Source organism: Globicephala melas, chromosome 7, assembly GCF_963455315.2.
Source record: "Globicephala melas chromosome 7, mGloMel1.2, whole genome shotgun sequence".
Taxonomy (NCBI): Eukaryota; Metazoa; Chordata; class Mammalia; order Artiodactyla; family Delphinidae; genus Globicephala; species Globicephala melas.
In genome coordinates, this window is record NC_083320.1 from 55,102,190 (window position 1) to 55,122,720 (window position 20,531).

Sequence of the window (20,531 nt, forward strand, 5' to 3'; positions counted from 1 at the left end):
CACACAAAGAAGCATACACATACACACTCACAAAAAGAGAAAAAGAAAGAATAAATATATATATATATATATATATATATATATATATATATAAAGGGAAGAAAGCAACCAAATCAATAAACAAATCTACCAATGATAACAAGCTGTAAATACTAAACTACGATAGACATAAAACCAGAAACACATTAGATGCAGAAAGGAAACCCTATATCTACAGTTGCTCCCAAAGTCCACCGCCTCAATTTGAGGATGATTCGTTGTCTCTTCAGGTATTCCAGAGATGCAGGGTACATCAAGTTGATTGTGGACCTTTAATCCACTGCTCCTGAGGCTGCTGGGAGAAATTTCCCTTTCTCTTCTTTGTTCTCACTGCTCCTGGGGTTCAGCTTTGGATTTTGCCCTGCTACTGCATGTAGGTCACCCTCTGGCCTCTGTTCTTTTGGGAAGTCTGAGGTCTTCTGCCAGCATTCAGTAGGTGTTCTGTAGGAGTTGTTCCACATGTAGATGTATTTTTGATGTGTTTGTTGGGAGGAAGGTGATCTTCACGTCTTACTCCTCTGCCATCTTGAAGGTCCCCCCCATTTATCTTATATCATTTTATACCAGAATCCAGTAAGCTTTAACAAAGAACACATGGATGTGAGCAAGTGGTGCTTCCCTGCAAAAATAGTCATCTGAGGAGTCTGTGCACTTCTTCTAATAATCCTGTCATCATTTAACTAACTCCTATCATCATTAACTCTGAAACGCTTTAGTGGAAACTGTGAGGTTTGCAAGAAATAATTGTTATTGTAATGAATGTATTACCTATTATGTGCCAAGAACTCACTTAACCCTGAGGTATATACATTCATACCTCGTACTTTTTAATGTCTCACCAAAACAACATGACAGATAATATGTAAATGTCATAAGCCATGGTACAATACTTCAAGTAATTTCAGTGTAGTGGAGGATAGAGACAAGTGACAGTATGGTTGCCGTACAGGGTGATGAGTTCCAGGAGAGAGGTGGGTACCAGGTTGAGAAGCATGGAGGAGGGGCATCTAAATCAGAAAGTTCAGTCATTGCTGCTTTGTAGAGAAGGTAACTTCTGAGTGACAGGTGTCAGGGAGCTCTACAATTTTGAAAGACAACTAGTGGGCACACTCCAGGCAGGAGGGTTGTAGCAGAAGCATGGAGGGCTGAGGTAGTTGCTGTTTAGGCTGCCTCAGTACAGCCAGAGCGAAGGGCACACCAGGGGCAGAGGCAGGGCCTGAGGCTGGAGAGGTAGCAACGACCAGATCACCAAGATGCTTGCGTTACTGGAAGGAATTGGACTTGATTGTGAAGGCCGTGGAGAATCATTGGAGGAGTTTCAGCAGGAGAAGAACATGATCAGTTTGACATTTTAGAGGGATCATTCTGGCAGCTATAGAGAGAAAATTCATCTCAGTACTTCATAGTCATACTTTGTTTTTTAACAAAAAGTTGGCCATGTTTTCATTTTATTTCCTGTTAAGTGATATTTGGTGGTTTTCCAAAATCAAATCCACGTTCAAATGATTTGCCACCACTACCGTGGTCTCAGGAATGTGCTTTGGGATCCTGGACAAGAGTTCCCGGACACAGGATGTTTGGAGTAAGTTACAGTAGTCCCCATGGTAACTTGTTCTGTCTTATTTGTTTAAACATTTTTCTTTCATTAATTTACATTCTTATTTTTTCTTCTCCTTTTGTCATGTTATTCTTTGGTACTTTTTAAAATGCTACAAATATTAAATATTTATCAAGTGTCAGGCACTGTATTACGTTATATGTATATTTCATTTAACCTTCACCAAAACAGTATGGAGTAGACAGTATCATTACCATTTTTCAAATGAGCAAACTAGGGCTCAGGAAGTCTTAGAAACTTGCTGAGAAAGGTTTTGTGGCTTGCATTGCACAGCTAGAAGCAGAGCCAAAGGGTTCAAGCTCGGTCTGTATGTTTGAAGGAGCCACGTTTGCAGATTGTGCAGCCAGGTGTCTTTTAGGGAATGTCCTATCAATTGCAGGACTGCATTTACCACTGGAGCCTTTGACCAGCTGTGATGCGAGTGAGAACAGAGCCAAAGTAAAGGGTCTCTTCTGGTTCATGAGACAGTGATGACAGCAGTTAAGGGACAAATAATGAAGAAAAGGCAGTTGATTTAAAAGCTCAAGTTGAATAAAGCACCTTGGAAATGTATTGTCCTCCTTCTCTTTTGCTTCACTGAAAGTTACTACCTTATTTATCAGTTAGGAGACTGTTCCTTTCTGCTGTAATGCCTTTGGTTCTACAGCACAGATTCTAGGAGTGATAGCCTGGGTCTGTGTTGAGCTCCAGCATCACAGTCCTTAATTCCATCCTGACAGAAGCAAATGCTGAGCCTGGGTCAGTAGGCGCAGGTTGATTACTCCACAGAGTGAGAGAGAACAGTGTTCCTCCGAGGAGCAGCCCTGCCTGAGCCTGCCTGCTTCTGTAGTGAAACACTGGCCTTTCAAACCAGGTTTATACTCGACTAAGTAAGAAACTGGCCTTCACTCAGTATCTCACTCAGTATCTGGATGCTGAGTAGCTTGATAGTGCTATAACACAGGGAGCAGAAAGGGGATGCTGCTTTCAAAAGATGGTAAATCACACCCAGGAACTACCTGCTGCCTGCCTCTCTCTACAACCCATCCCCTCCCTGCACTGTGCTGGGTTTGTACATACATGTGAACCCCCCAGTCTGCACATTCCAGACTCTGTCCACAGCCCCATAAACGTGTACCCAGAGGAGGCCAAATCGGGTAGAAGCCCATGCAGGTCCTGGCAGTGGACTGGGGCCTGTGGGGTGCCTGGGGAAATTCTGGGGTACCTGGAACATAGTCTGGGTGGACATGTCCCCCTGGGAACCAGGGACTTCCCTCCCCAAGGAGGTGGACCACAGCCCAAGATGGCCAGAGCTGAACCCTTCACTGCGTGGGGCCCAGGCTGGGACTTGGGTGGCCAGGGTCTCGAGCAATACAGTTGTCTAAGCATCACAAAGACAAAGACAAAGGCTAAGCACGTCCATGGTTCTGGTCCTTTCTCCCTGGATGGGGCTCTTTTTTCCAGATCCTGGTGCATTGTCTCCACATATCTCAGTCTCCACTTCCACTATCCTGGCCCAGCCACCGTTCTCTCTCCCCGTTCACTCTTGTCCACCTCCAGTCCATCCTCCACAGGGTCATGTTCTACATGTAATGGGGATCTGCTTTTCTCAGTTCAGGAACAGGCAAAACTACGTAATATACCAAGGAAAAGAATACCTTGAAAGTGGGAGTGGTGGTCACGCCTGGAGTGGGGTGTGACTGAGGAGGAGTGCATAAGGGGCTGCCCAGGTCACAGCCAGCCTCTTGCTCCAAATCCCTCAGTGTCATCCTGTTGACAACAGTAAAATCCTTTATTGGGCTAGAAGGCCCTGGATGGCCTGGCCTCTGCCCAGCCCTGCCTCCTCAGGTCTCCCCGCCTCACTCACTTTGCCCTCCAAGCAACTTTGCCTTCCACCCAAAATACCTTCCCTCTGGCCCTTGTCCTGGCTAGCTCCTTTATATTTTCTGGGTTTGGCTTAAATACCATCTCAGAGAGGGAATCTCTAACCCACTTTCCTGCCACCTCCCCACATTCCGCCCACCCCCACTGTCTCTTTCAGCATTTTGCTAGTTGACTTTGTAGCCATTATTTCAATGCATATGTTTGCCTGTTTAGTGTATGTCTCTACTGCTAAAACAGAAGTTCCATTAAGACAGGGACCATGTGCACGGTGGTTGGCACAATTAAGTCCTCAATAGATATTTTTTAAAATTGATTTTATTGAGGTATAGTTGATTTACAATGTTGTGTTAATTTCTGCTGTACAGCAAAGTGATTCAGTTATATATATATATATATTCTTTTTCATATTCTTTTCCATTATGCTTTATTGCAGGATATTGAATATAGTTCCCTGTACTGTACAGTAGGACCTTTTTGTTTATCCATTCTATATAAAGTAGTTTGCATCTGCTAATCCCAAACTCCCAATCCATCCCTACCCCACCTCCTCATCCCCCTTGGCAACCACAAGTCTGTATATCTATGTCTGTGAGTCTTTTTCTGTTTTCATAGATAGTTTCATTTTTGTCCTATTTTAGATTCCACATATAAGTGATATCATATGATAATTGTCTTTCTCTTTCTGACTTACTTCACTTAGTATGAAAATCTCTAGGTCCATCCATGTTGCTACAAATGGCACTATTTCATTATTTTTTATGGTTGAGTAATATTCCATTGTGTATATGTATACACCACATCTTCTTTATCCACTCATCTGTCGATGGACATTTAGGTTGTTTCCATGTCTTGGCTATTGTGAATAGTGCTGTTATGAACATAGGGATGCATGAATCAATATCTCTTCGAATTTTAGTTTTTTCTAGATATATACCCAGGAGTGAGATTGATGTATCATATAGCAACTCTATTTTTAGTTTTTTTGAGGAACCTCCACACTGTTTTCCGCAGAGGCTGCACCAATTTACATTCCCACCAACAGTGTAGGAGGGTTCCCTTTCCTCCACACCCTCTCCAGCATTTGTTATTTGTAGACTTTTTAATGATGGCCATTCTGACTGGTGTGAGGTGGTACCTAATTGTAGTTTTGATTTACATTTCTCTAATAATTGGCAATGATGAGCATCTTTTCATGTGCCTATTGGCCATCTGTATGTCTTCTTTGGAGAAATGTCTGTTTAGGTCTTCTGCCCATTTTTTGATTGGGTTATTTGTTTTTCTGTTATTGAGTTATATGAGCTGTTTGTATATTTTGAAAATTAAGCCCTTGTCAGTCGCATCATTTGCAAATATTTTCTCCCAGTCTGTAGATTGTCTTTTCATTTTGTTTATGGTTTCCTTTGCTGTACAAAAGCTTATAAGTTTGATTAGGTCCTATTTGTTTATTTTTGTTTTCATTTATATTGCCTTGGGAGACTACCTAAGAAAACATTGGTACCATTTATGTCAGATAATGTTTTGCAAGTCCTCAATTCATATTTCTTGATTGAATGGATGATTCATAATCTGGACACCTCAACCGCATGGATGCTATGCCCTGACTTACTCCCGCAAATCTAATCTGATCTCTGTAGCCACCAACCTTGCCCAGGCAGGTTAAAAGTTGCCCTTTTTCAGTCTTACTTTTGGACTTCCCTTTCCTCCATGGCAACCGGTTGCCCTTGTGGCCCCAGTCAGTTTGACAGTGGCCCAAACAAGGTCCGGTCCCTTCTTATTCCTTTTACTCCAGGGGGAGCTCCCAGCAAAACCACGCTGCTTCAAACATGAAGTTCTCCATGGTGTTCCTGCATAATCAATGCAAATAAGCAAGGTATCTCTCTCCCAAGTCATCAACCGTGGTAGCCTTGTTGATTATACAAAAACCACGAGGGGAGAGGTACAAAAAATAAATATATATAAATATTCAATAATGGGCTACTTGGAAGTATGGCAGTAAGTGAAATCAGATCACTAATGGTTCCAGATATTTAAATTATAGATTTGAAAAAATCATTGGCATATATTATAGTTGTTTTAGAAACAGAAATAACTAATCGAAGTTGCTCAGTTAGTTCAAAAGAATGCTATATTTTCCTCTGTTGCTATTAACAAATAAAAAAAACAAGTAAGCAAGGAGTTCATTAGAAAAGCATTTGTGAAACATTAATATACTTAATAACCTACATGATTAAGAAAAACAGCCTCACTTTAACATATAGTGTAGAGAGTAATGCAACTGTGAAAAAAGAACATTTATTTTGAAACAGTTATAAATTATAGTCCAATATGCATAGGTATAGAGTTATAATGAATAACACTAAGAATTAATCAAAAAAACCTTTTAAATTTAAGTGTTAATGGCTGAGATCTTTTATGAGAGACAACTAAAAACTTTTTAAAAATTAGAAGAATTATTGCCACATGCAACTTTTTGAAAAGAAATAGGCTGTTTCCTTCACCCTAAGGACATTGAAGTGATTGAAATTAGTAACTAAGCAGCTCTAAAAGTTATGGAACAGAAATAACCCAATAATGATCCTTCACTTATAATAATTTTCTTCAATAGGTATCAAAGTGTGTTTAGTCAAATCAACAGTATTTAATGGCCATACACTACATGTACTGTATCTGTTAAATATAGAGAATTTAATAAGGATATACTATAATCCCACTTATTTGGAGAGCCTGCCTACCAAATTACAACTCTTTGAAATACAGAAGAGAATCAGGAAAGAAGCAAAAGTTGAACAAACACCGTAAAATCCATATACTAGAGTTCATATATTGGACTAATTTGCTCTGATTTCAAAAACAGTTCTAACACAACTTGCTGTTTGACTGCCTAAACCATTGTGGTAATCTTTAGAGTTCATCACAAAATATTTCTGATTCTGCCCCTGCTGAGTCCATGGTAGGGTTATACCTTCCACTCCCTTGAAGTTAAATGGAGCCATGGGACTTGCTCCAGCCAGTGAAATGTGAGTGGAAAATGCAGATATTTCCTGCCTTTTATTGATGGGGAATCTGAGACTTAATTATCAGGTTAGATAATTAAGCCAAAGTTACAGGGCTAGTGGACCAGGATTATGACCTCAAGCGGTCTAACTCCAAAGCCCCTGTACTCAACCAACAAGCTATACAGCTTCCTAATGTTGGTGTACCAAGTGGTGAAAAATTAACAAAACAAAAGTACTAAATGGAAGGAAATGGCCTGCCTTAAGAATGCTATAGATAATCCATAAAGCAGTTAATCTATGTAAGCAAAATCAAGGACTCCTACTGACTGACCCCTATAGACAAGGAGAGAATGAGGTCATTCTGCAAACCAGTGCAGTTCAGGGGATGAATTCTGATATCTGTGCTCAGAAGTGTCAGAGAGTTGACTTACATGATGACATGATTTTAAGCAGGATCTTTACCAAATTGCTTTCATAAACCAAAGTGTTCTAAACATATGCACTGAAACTAATTTCACAGCATTTTTCATCTCTATTTTCAACGTGATTCAGAAATGAAAAGATAGTTATGAAAACTGTAACTAGCAAAATAAAACTAAGAAAACAGTTCTAAACCTCTTAAAAAGAGCTATTCAAATCATACTGGTATTTGGGAGAAGACCCAAACAACTTTGTTTCTTTCCTCTCTGCTCATACCAACATCCAGCTGATAACCTCCCCTCTAACCCAGACATCTTTAACCTGGAATCCATGGATGGGAATTAGAACAGTGCTTCTCACAGTGTGGTCCCCAGACCAGCAGCATCAGCCTCACCCGGGAACTTGTTAGAAATGTAAATTCTCAGGTCCCACCTCAGATACACTAAGCCAGGAAGTCTGGAGGCAGGGCCCAGCCATCTGTGTTCTGATGCATGCTAAAGTTTGAGAACCACTGAGCTAATGAACAGCTTAAGAGACATGTGAGAACTCCCAAAGTGTAAGAAGGTGGGCGACATACTATCTAACTTAGGCACTGGAATTCTATGGGAAGAACCTTGACAAGCCCTCGTGGGATAGTAAAGATATGAAGGAACAGATTTTGACCACCTCCAGAAACCAGAGGGTGTGGAAAACCATTCTATATGAGAAAGGGAGATAATTGTGTTATTCTACATTTGAAATGGAGGAATAGGGGAGAAAAAGTAAAAAGGAAGGTTATATTGGAGAGAAGCCAGAAAAATGAAGAGAGGCTAAAAGTTATAAGGTCAATGGTCAGTGAAATGCCCCATTGGTGGAAGAACCAAGAGATGTTTTGAGAATGGCAAGGCTGACATTTTATCGGAAATCATGGAACATCGTCATTTGTTTCCAGTAAGAAAGAAAGAGAAAGAGAGAAAAAAAGAGAAGAAAGAAAGAGAGGAAAGAGAGAAAGATAGAAAGGGAGGGAGGGAGAGAAGGAAGGAGGAAGGAAGGAAGGGAGGAAAGAACAAAAAAAAATCTTCTTCAAGATCTGCTGAACTCATGAACACTTGATGTGAGTGGATCTTTTTGTGGAGATGGAAGCGGAGTTGAATTTCACATTTTTGTATGGTGATTATATTGCAGATACAGTACAAGAATACATAAGAATTTGAAGGTCAAGGTAAGAATATAAACCTGCCAGTAATTTGCAGATATTTTGAAAAAGGCTTTGAATTTCCACAGCCTTTTATAGTTTTAAGGGTTCAAACCAATTTACCTAGATTTTGAAAGATGAGCTTCAGTTGACACCTGAATTGCAGAAATCTGTGGATGGCCTAGGGTGGCAAGCCCTGTTGAAGTTTGATGTTGTTTTATTTATTGCTTCTTAACCACCTATCCTGCAATTTAGTGTCTTAAGATACACAAAAGGCTCCTGATCTTATGGGTCAGGAATTCCAAAATGGCCGGGATAGGTGGTTCATCTCTGATCCACATGGGTCAGCTGGGGTGGTTGGAACTGGACAGTGCATTTTGAGATGGCTTCTCCAGTCACTCACACGTGTGGCTTCGTGGTGTTCCTTGGCCTCTCTCTCCTTGTGTTTGGTATTTCATCCTTCAGTCATCTCCATGTGGCTGGAACTTCTCACAGGGTAAATAGGCCTTATATACAGCAGCTCAGAGCTACGAGGGAGAATGTTTCAAGGGCTGGGATATAGAAGCCTCCAGTCTCTTAAGGCCTGGGCCCAGTGCAGCTGGCACAGTATCACTATTACATATTATGTTACTAGTGAACCAGTCATGAACCCCACCTAGAGTCAAGGGGAAAGGACGTAGACTCCACTTCTTATGGGAAGAGTGTCAAAGAATGTGTGGCCTTCTTGATCTGCCATGGATAATAATTTGGATGTAGTTTCAGAGTACCTGTTAATTTTCAGGATTTATGTAATACAAGATAACATTATCCTCTGGAAAGTGCACAAGTACCAACGTTTAACAACTTATGAGCAAAGAGTGAAAGATAGTTTGGGTAGCTACCAAAAGAATTATATTCTAGTGTTGTCATTATATTCTAGCTAATGGGTAACGTTTATAATAATGACAGTATTTTTAGGGCTTACTTTTCAAAATTAGATTGAAATTTGGAGTGTGATTATAAATATTAACATTTTAATCTGGTAGTGACATAGAATGATTAAATTAAATCTTTGCTTTGGGTGAAAAAATAATGAATGTGTCTCTCGTCCTAAGTTGAGGCCTCTCTCAAACCACTGGAGAAGTTGACTCCGTATCTTTGAATGAAATGTAAAAATGGCATGTCTGTTCTGTCAAGAAGATTAATTAAAAGAGAATCCAAGCAAGATGGGCAGGTCTCATATTACCCTAGAAGTCTTTTTAATATGGGGACACTGTTGTCAAGATAGATTTCAGTACAAGAAGCTCTTTGGAAAACTCCTTTTACTCATATCCCCCTAAACACAATTTAATAGATGCTTTTATTTTCTTCCTGTTTCCATATAACAGGAAACCTGTTTTTTCAAAACCAAGACAATTATTTTAAATACCTAAGAAGATGGACCCAGTAAGAACTTGGTACTTTCTTGTAATTGTACTTTCTTATACCTTCTACAAGCTTGTCCTACTGGTCAAATGGAGAACTTTTAGCCTCTTACCTGAGAAGGTCGGTCACTCTTTCTTATATCACAGAGGGCCAGTGGCTGGCTACAGAGCTAATAGGTTTATTGCCAGTAGAAATTTTACAAAAATGAAATTGACAGTCAAAAGTACATCTATGTTTTAGGTGTATCCCTAATCATTTAAATTTAGACATCCATGATTTTCTCAAAATATATTTTGCATCACTTTTCATCAATAGAGTCTGAATGAGTTTGATCCAGAGAGTCATTTCTTATATTCTGATGTTTTCAGTGATTGCAAATACATAGCACACGTGCCACCACTCTTCCCTCCCCAAAGCCTATGGAAGACATCACTAATCAATCACAGCGTACTTTCCTGCTGAGCTCCCCCTTAAGCCTCAACAATCATTTTCAGCACAGTGCTTCATACAACTACCAACAATCAAATAAAACTGAGGCCTCCAATAAAATGTATTTGCCAATATGGGAAAAAGAAGACCAAAATATCTATCACAATGGTTTACACATAGTAGGTACACCAGAAATATATGTTGATATGAACTACAAGTGTGGCCCTTGTTTCCTGCACGTAGTATTTAAAAAGCAGCTGACCTTAAAGTCATCCTGACAATTGACTGTTTTGTTTATTACCCCAGATTCCGCTGTTATCTTTTATTCTACCTTAAATTCAGAAAGGTTTTGTCACTTTTAGAATTTTAAAAATATGTTTTATGACAGGTATAATCCAAAGGGTGTGATAACAGATCACACAGCAGATGCACTTATTTGAAGTTATCTTTTTGAAACATTTCATTCCATTAAGCAGCAGGCAGTTTCTTAAATATTTGACAGTAGAAACTGATGATTTCTCAGTTTCTCTGCATTCATTCAGTTGCAGTGTCTTTGAAGCCTACCATCCTCTTGTTAAGAAATCCTGGAGAATGCTTCTTCACTCAGTTAGCACTTCCATCATGTCATCCCAGGTAAATTGACTTTTCATTGCTGTGGTTCGTCACCATCCTTGGCCGGAGGCCTGCTGCTGATCGCTAAGTTTCTTTACTTCTTTGGAGCTCATCAATATAAATTATTTGAATTTTACTTCAGACCACCTTAACTTAACTCTGTTATCAGTTTACTTTCCAAGTGCCACCAAGTGTCACTTTGCCACCTGAGCCATAAACTTATCAGTAAATATTCATGCCACCCGAGACAGCCAGTCTGGGTCCTCAGCGAGGTCTGTGTTCCTATTCCTTGTTAAGTGGTTCTTTATGTTTATGCTCCTGGCAGCCAGCATTTGTAATGGTCCATTTCTCATTACAGGAGCAAATGGCTTCCTAGATTCACAATAAATTAACATTCAATACTACTGATGTGAGAGATTTGCCCTCAGCTACTTAGGGGCAGTTCCTGGGATTGCAAGGCAAGCATTTGGCTCTGGTCTTGAACCGCACGTGGTGGAGGGCAAGGCTTACTTACTACAGTGGTCCTATTTCATAGCTCTGCTCATGGTTTTTCTTTTGAAATGTAGTTAATGGTCTTTTCCTGCTGTGGAGACTCGACACAAAAACATGACTTCTTCACTCTGTTGTGCATGAGTCTGATTATTGCTTTATTTTACATTTTCTTGCCTCTGTTTCTTTGTTTTGCTAGGAGCAAGGTCAATCCAAAAGGTAATTGCAGTTGGTAGGGTTTTGCAAATAGTGATTTATTTTTGGAATTATAAAGATTTCTTAATAGAATCTTTTAAAGTAAAATCTAGTGAAACTGAGTCACTAGATTTTACTTTAAAATATTTTCTAAATTAATACAGACACAAAAGATAAATCTATCTGGGATAGACATTTTCTTGTGAAAGTTTAATGTTTGTCAAGTGCTCTGTGGGTCAGCTGTTTACTTTTGAATGTAAATGTTATACAGATTTTATTTAGCTGTCAGACAAAATTTGTGAATGTGTGTGTTATGGCTAAACTCTCATAACCCAACAACCTATGAGGAAATTCTTATAAAATTAATGTAGTCTGGAATCATGGAGGAAGCTTTAACTTATCCAAAAGGGCTTAACAACAATAGTAGTTTAAAAAAATAAATTCTTTAATTTGTCATTTTATTCTCAACCATAGAAATTTGCCTGATCTTTAGTCATTAGCTGTGCCATATGGTCATTCTCACACACACACACACACACACACACACACACACACACAGAGAGAGAGTAATGATTCTCTTTGGAATATTGGTTATGCTATAAGTAATCAGGATTTGTTTTTGTTATATTTCCTTCAATGGCATCCATAGATTTGTCACAGATTTTAGATTAATGAGGTTATTTGGCATTGCTGAAAATATTCTAGACTGAAGATATTCAGTAAGATTGCCAGATAAAATGCTGTGAAGAAAAAGTCACTGGGAATTGCTGTGGGGTTGGGGTTGGGTGAGGAACATGAATATTTGGGAACATGGTGCAGAGTGTTCCATACTTGTTTCTAGCCTTCTTAATTTGGAGAAGTAGGGCTGCCAGGTAAAAACACAAGACACCCAGTGAAATTTGAACTTTGGATCAACAACGAATAATATTTTTAGTAGAAGTATGTCCCAAATAGTGCAAATATTAATGGTTTGCCTGAAATTCAGATTTAACTGGGGGTCCTGTATTTTTATTTGCTAAATCTTACAACCCTTCCTACACTGTTCAGTCTATGCTCTAAGACATATTATGATTTTTGTTGAGGAAAAAGCATAAATTAAGGCCACTAATAATAGAAGCAGAGAAGCATACAAGAAATAGAAAGATTCTTTTCTTTTAAGATTATTTTCTATTGCATGATTCATTAAATATTTACTGAGTGCCAACTAAGTATCAGGCATTCTCCTAGGGACAGGATACCCACTGGTGACCAAAACCATATCTGATCCTTGCCTTCATAGTGCTTCCAGTTTCTAGAGGCTACCTGCATTTGTGGGCTCGTGGCTCCCTTCCATCTTTAGAGTTAGCAGTGGAGTTTCAATATTTCTCACATCACATCACTATGAGTCTGACTCTCCTGCTTTCCTCTTTGACTTATAAGGACGCTTGTGATTACATTACGCTCCTCTAGATAATCCAAGATAATGTTCCCATCTAAGGGTTAGCTGATTAGCAACCTTAATTCCATTGGAAACCTTAATTCCCCCTTGCCATGTAACATAAATATATGCACATGTTCTAGGGATTGGGATGTGGATATCATGAAGGGGCAAGGAGCATCATTCTGCCTACTACAGATGGGAAAATCAACAGGCATGTTTAGATGTGTTAAATTTGAGATGCCAGTGAGTCAACCAAGTAGGAAGTTAGTGATGTAAGCAGCACAATATGTGAGTTTGAAGCTCAAGGAGAAATTAGCGCTAAATATGGAAGTTGTCAACCTATAGGTGATGTATAAAGCCGTGAGTGTGTATGACATCACTGAAGGAGAGACTGAGCCCAACAAACTTCTACATTTAGAGTTAAAGTAGAGGAGACAGGCCAACAAAGAACACAGAAAGAACAGACAGAAAAGTAGGATGAAAACCAAAATAGTGTGGTGTCAAGAGAGCCCCGAGAGGAGATTCTTCAAAAAAGGCAAGAGTGATCACCTGTGCTCAATATTGCTGCAAAAGACATTTGCAGATTTGTCCAGCAAGATTTGGATTTGGTAGCAAGAAACTGAAAACCTTTATACAAGCTGTTTCAGTGAAATTATGGGGGCACAACCAAAACTGATGCAGTTTGAGGAGTGAATGGGATGTGATCACTGACCACAGGTGATGAGGAAAAGTCCTGTGTGTCCTCACAACCTTTGTAGATGCTTGTTAAAAACAGTGAGGTGATCACATTTGATCAGAGACTTTACTACCGTAAGAAGCTAGGAGCTAAGCAAGATCACTTTTGTGTACTTCTATCTAGTCAGGATTGTGTGATAGCTACATTGATGGTTTATATGAAAGGGGTACAGATATTGCTGGGTTCCCATTGCTGTGCTCTGTGTGTTGAGCAAATCCAGAGGGTAACTGGAGCAATGAAACATCTCCATCTTCCTGCTGCATCCCAGGAAACCCTTTAGGACCAAACAGCAGAAACTGCTTGGAAGGAGAAAAATCAGAGTATTCTGTGGCAGGACTCAAGAATCCCCTTGTCTTGAGGAATCTCAAGCTTTGCTGGCTTGTTGCCTTTCTAGGGAATCTTAGAGGGGACAATGCTGCATCCTCCCAGACTGCGGTTTACCAAAGGGCCTGCTCCTGCAGGAACAAGGTACTCTTATTAGCTGATGATTCCTCCCTGCTCATCCACAAGAGACTGTACTTTTTCGGAAGAAAGTGGCTGTGAGATTCTTGTGTGAGGTCATTCTCCCGCTCCCTTTACTGGTTCTCAGAGTTTTACAAAAGTAAATGAGAACTCTCAGCGCAGAAAGACTCAAAGGGTAGAACTTATTGTTAACTTGGTCAAATTAGATAGAATAAGTAAATTCCTATGAACTGTTAACCAAACTTCCAGAAACGGAGACCTGATTGAAATAAAGAGGCATTTACTGGGGGTTTGTTAGGACTGCAGCCCGGGAGACACAGATTCAAGAAGCACTTGAATTGTGTTCCACTGGACTACAAAATGGACAAAGCTTATAAAGTCAAGAACTGCGGAGCCACAGTTAGTTACATGAGTTGTTTACCAAGAATTATAATTGGAACTGGCAAGAAGTAAGGGTGCTTGTTAAGCAAGAATTGGTTGGGGTCCAAAATGGTTGCATAGTTACAAAGGGGAACAACCTTGAGACCAGCTAGCAGATGTTGTTTTTAAAATGGCTGCTGTCCTTAGGTTTGGTATAGTTCACAGAAAGTTCAAGTTCTCAGTGGTGCAGAGAAATATCTGAGACCAGATCCTCAATGGCTGCCCAACTCTATTTTGTATGCCTGAACTATGATTATTCCATTATGATATCAGTTTGTCATTAGACTTAATAGATTGGCAGGTAGAGAGGCTTAAGATCTCAGAATGAACTCCAAAATGATGTTGGCTCCAAGTTTTGGCTCCGGAAAATTTAAGAATCATAACAAAGTAACCAAGGCATTTATTTCATTAAAGTCTTAATCTCACATCATACACAAATTTAATTTCAGATGTATCATAGACCTAAACAAAACTATAAAACTATACAATTTGTAAAAGATAGCAAAAAGTATGGATATACAACTTTAGGATAGGCAAAATTTCTTAGAAAGGACACATAAAAACAATACAATACACAAAAACTGACAATTCACACTTGATCTAAATTGAAAACTTTTGTTCATTAAAAGAAAATTGGGATATATGTATAACTGATTCACTTTGTGTACACCTGAAACTAACACAACATTGTAAATCAACTATACTTCAATAAAAATTTTCAAAAAATAAAAATAAAACTGCTTAAAAAAAAAGAAAGAAAAATTGGTTGATAAAAGGGTACAAACTTTCAGCTATAAGACATATAAGGTTTGAAGATCTGATACACAACATGGTGACTAGTTGATGACACTACTGTATAACTGAAATTTGCTAAGAGAGTAGAACTTAAATGCTCTCACAAAAAAAAAGATAAGTATGTGAGGTGATAGATGTATAAATTAACTAGATGGTGGGAATCCTTTCACAATTAAACGAAAAAAAGAAAGAAAGAAAGAAAGAAAGAAAATAATAGACAAGCTACAGACTGGGAGGTAACATTTTCAAAACATACATCTGACACAGGATTTGTATCTAAAATATACAAAGAACTACACTTCAATAATGACAAACAAAACAAAAGAACATGTTAAGTGGACAGAATTCTTAATCTGTAATAATTGTCTGCTTCACTCATTCAAATAGTTTCAATGTAGTGAAGTTAATAGCTTTTATTATTTAAAAAATAATAGTAAAGGAAGTAAGTAAAGTTGATTTAAATAAAGGGAGTGGGTAATATGCCTTAAATACTAAAAGCCTGGCCGCGCAACACCCAGTGGCAGAGATTTTGAGTTTCAGGGGAATTTTTCTGTAAAGTAAATAAAGATAAATTTTGAAGATTGAATCTACAGAAAGAGACTTGTAAATAGTAAGAAGTTTTAATGGCAGCCAAACTAAAGTTTACCACAGTAAACTATGAACCAAAAGAGCAAAATCTGTTCAGTTATGAAGATGCTGGTCCACACTCCCACAGCTGGGAAGCGGTGGAGCCCTGCCAGTCGGGCTCTAGAGGCTGTGCTCTAACCTCTGTGAGAGGTTAGAGCACTCCACTGTGGCTCTGCTTCTATCATACGGATGGTACATAACTTGGGTCAGCGTTTCTCAAAGTCCTTGGTCAGTAGGTTATCAGGTTGGAATGTTCCTAGATTAATATATCACCTAAAAGGAAGTTCTGTGGCTAGATTTGGGAAATGCTGAGTTTAACAAAATAAAATGTGTTATTTCGCTTTTCAGGGCCAAACATGCACTGAGATTCTCTAAGGTTGGTAGTTGAAGAGGGAATTAGCTTTTCTCAGATTTATTTGTTTGAGATATGTATAGATTAAGGCTGGGACTGATAGCGTATATATAATATATACATTACGTTTGTGCGTGCGTAAGTGTGTACATATACCTTATAACATCCAATACTGACTCAAGCAAATGTGAGTTTATTTGTTCTACAAAACAAGAAGTCTGGGGCAGGGCAGTCCCTGGCCAGCCTCATTTCTCTTTCCCTTTCCACTCTAGACCTATAACAGGCTGTCAGTAGGACAGGGAAATAAAATCCTCTTACAAAAAGCATTGCAGATGATTGGGCATAACAATGTAATCTTTCCTGTACAACAAAAGCAGGCAAGTGAACATAGACTAGACATGGAAATGGAGTCAGCAAGCTACAGTGTTTGCCACAGTACACACACATATGCACACACAAACACACATACACTTGCGCACATACGTACGTGCACGCACACACACACCCCACCTTTTAATTTATTTGTGTTCCAAAGCATTTCACAGGACAAGTATTCACATCTTTGGGAACTGTGGTCTTGAGCCACATTATGTCCCTTTTATAAAATAACTACTTATAAAAACATCCTGATATAAAATACTTAGCCTTTAACATGGGCTGTTGTTCCATTCCACATTGTAATAGATTCCACTGTAGTTGCACAGATGACAATCTGTGTCACAGACTGTTACTGGAAATATCTCGTCGTGCATTAGCATTCACTGTTATGTCAAGGCGATATACATGAACAAAATTTATTTTTAAGCCAGGAGAATTTCAGAAAATTGAATCATGTCTCGTTATTAAAGTTTCTTTTCCTTTTTTTCTGAACCAGGTGCTATCTTATCATGCAACATGTTCAAAAGCTGAAGTTGACAAGTTTAAGGTAAGGGAGCAAATGGTGCCCTAATGGTGCATAAAGTTAAACTTCCCAGGGCTTTCGGACCCTTTGTTACTTGTCTCTAGAACGAGGTCTGCCCACTGAATGTTGGGGGAATAGAATTAGGGGAAGGCATGTTTGCATATTTCAGTTTTAGAGGGTAAGAGGGACTTATATAGAGCTGAACGGCCCCTTCATGATCATTTAAATGATTCAGTATTTCTTTCTTTCTTTTTTTAAGTATGCAGGGTATCAGAAAAAGATCTGTGTAACATGGTGAGAATCAGGATGCCTGCTTTTGGCCTCGGTCTTACCTCTAACTTTCTGTTCACTAAAAAATCTTAGGGCTTATATCTTCATCTGTAAAAATAAGTGAAGAGATTAGGATAATAGTAGCTACCATTTACCAAGTGCTTACTATGGATCAGGTACAATACAAAGCATGGTGCCAGTGAGGTGACAGCTGACAACAGAGGAAGGAGACAGAACAGCTAAAACCACAGCAGTCAGGGTCCATTTGCTGTAGAGATAAACATCCTACATACCACCTAGAATATGAGCACCAGCAGGGCAGTGCTTTTTGTATGTTTTGTTCACTGCTCTATCTCTACTGCCTTTCACAGTTCTTGGAACATAGTAGCACTCAATAAATACTTGTTGAATGGTTGAATGAATGAATGATTGGATCAATCCAAAAAGCATTAGTGTTCTGTAACTCAAAACAATTAGTCATTAAGAAAATGTTCAAAACATGGTTATATATAAATTTTTATATTTTATATTATATACATTTGATAAATATTTCCATCAAAAATATTTAAAGCTTTTTTACTTTAATCAAGTTCAGTTACCTAGCAATTCTACTTATGGAAATAAGTTTCCATAAACATTTTACTGTTTTTACTGTTTTGTGTTTTATATTTTTACCATTTTATAATCATCTTAATTGCTAAAAGATGAAAGGGGCAGGCAGGGAGAAATACAGCAAAGCTCATAATGGACTAAATATGACTGCAGAAGCTATGTGATGGGACATGTCTAGAGCTAGAGCAGCCAAAATCAATAGCTGTCTACTCTCTAAAAGTATTGCCCTATGTTCAGGCTTAATTCTTTCCTTAGAGTAAGGCAAACACCATTGTCTTGGAATTTGCCATGCTTTTTTTATTTTTAGTTCACAAACATACTAAAAACATGAAGTATTTAAATCTGAGAAAAAATGGGTTATTTCGTCTTAAAATGATCAAGATTATTAACTAAAGTGATGTATTCCAGATTTTATCCTGTAAGATATTAGTGAATATCTTGTTACAATATAATTGAGATATAGTAGATAATTTTAACCTAATGGCTTTTTTTCTTGATATATAAAGTAAATGAAACATTATCATAATTGGTAGCTGATGCCTTATAATTGCAGTGGGCTTAAAATAATCCTGCACATAGAAAAGTATTTACTGAAGTTTCACAGTAGAGTGTGTGCAATGGCAGTTTCCTAACATCGTAGCTAAATCGCAGTAAATAAGTGCTTTGTTTTGACCAATATATAGAAATAAACTATGCATATATTCAAAAATATTGTAACCTTGGCTACTGCAATACTTTTTTAACAGAGCTAGTACTATATATCTATATGTATGTATGTATAATATATATATTTAGAGAGAGAGAGAGGGAGAGAAAAGAGAGATTTGAAATGTAGAATCAGAGTTATCCATGAGATTTTATGAGTTAAAGAATGGCTGAGTTTCAGTGTGTTGGATTATGCCCAGCCAGGACCAAGCTAGTGATCAGTGATTCAGAGATTAAGCCAGAATTTTGGGAAGAAAATTATTTCATCATCGGGTGCTAACAGGATCTGGAGGTCAAATACATATGTACACAGGTCAGATTCCAGTTGCAGCCTAAGCTTCACCATATCTGGGATTCAGACATGTCTAGAAGACCAGTGAGATGTGGTCTGTTTACATGAGAGACTAAGAGGGCTTCTGAGTCAAAAACTCCCTTTTGGGAGTTGAGGCCATGGGCCTCAGTGTCTGGATGATTCCAGGTTCAGCATGGAGTTTGTCTCTTGGATTTGTCTCTTACTCCAGCTTCCCATGGATTCATGTTCTCAGCTAAGAACATGAATGAACACAAAAGGCATGGACTTTAGTATGGTTTCAGTGCATTAAATTACCCCAAGAGCACAGGGATTCCAGAGTGTCAGTAGCACACAACAGGAAGCAGCAGCCCAATGGAAGGAAGCATCACTATGGCCACATGCAAGACATCTGCCTACCAATATGACCAACAGAGGTGGAAGGACTCACTGCGAGCTGAGTGGTCACATCTTAAGGACAAGAACCTTGAGTAATCCCAGGAACAAGTAGGAGAGAGGGAGATCCCAAAATACTGGAGAGTGTGATACATACCGTTAATCACTTTAATTCACTACTATTTGTACTCCTAGGTGGTATGGCCTAAAGGAACACAGATTTCCTATATGATAAACCTGTAGTGAATCTTCAATAATCATTCATGCTAGGATGATACCACATTACCTTTCCACTTACCTTTTCTTCCTCTTTCACACTCTTCCACATTTGGGGATTTCTTTTCCTATTCTAGAATGCCATAAGACAGGGGGAGGTGTTTCTGTTCATTTTGTTTTGTTCGGTTAACCCTATTTCTCCTGTTGGGAAAAATCTCCTTGAGAGGTGTGTGGTGGTGAGTGGGTGAACGGTGGTTAGAGAGTGAAAACCGTCCCAGAAGTGCGCCTAGATTGTCTAAGCAGAATAAGTAGGTGAAACAACATATAATTGCTCATCCAGGAATGTCAGAACCTAAGCCCATCTTTGTCATTCTAATATATCATTATACCTTGGGAAACAGTCCTTTATGTAGGGTCCCCTATACATGAAAAGATCACAGAACTTCCTCAAACTAATGAGTTAACTTTTTGAAAGTCTGATTCAGGTTATAATATTAGTTTATCCTTTATGGGTTGATGCCCTGTGCATTGAATGAGGAAACCAGGATCTAAAGAATGGTTTTTATCCTCATTAACATTTACTGATCTTCCTTGAACTTGAAATAAGAAAGATGTGCCCAGAAAATTTGTGCAGATTTTAGTGCCTGTTTACATCTCTTCTGCTTGGTGCGAACAGGAATAATATATAAAGACCATATTGTCAGTTAGATCTCTTTGAAGATGACTGGTTTAAAGGCTTTTAATAACCTGAAGATGTCAGCTGTGATAACATAAGAAAATGAGTTTAGTACACCAATTATATGCTTCCGTAATTTTATGCACTTTCCTAGGATTCCAATGCATTGGACAGACCAAACTGTTATCACTATATATGCCAGTTTACCAATTAAAACCAACTCATGGACGTCCTCATGTTATATTGCCATCTTCTATCATCCCTTCTTTCAATTCCAAACTGCAAGGGTTATGGCTGCAATCAGAGATGAACTCGTTTACAGCACTATTTAACTGCCTCAGTAATTAAACGCCAATAACTCATGTTGGGTGTTTGGGTTTGGACTGCCTCTTGCATATTTCAAGTTTTCAGTGTT

General features: G+C 38.6%; 1 protein-coding gene across 1 annotated transcript in view; it reads left to right on the forward strand.

The window, feature by feature from the left end:
• Positions 1–20,531, forward strand: part of PDE11A (phosphodiesterase 11A) — a 420,012-nt gene that overhangs the window by 257,436 nt on the left and 142,045 nt on the right. Inside the window, exon 10 of the mRNA XM_030851036.2 lies at positions 16,926–16,976. Coding sequence (XP_030706896.2) covers positions 16,926–16,976 — 51 coding nt within the window. The remainder of the gene's footprint in view (positions 1–16,925; positions 16,977–20,531) is intronic.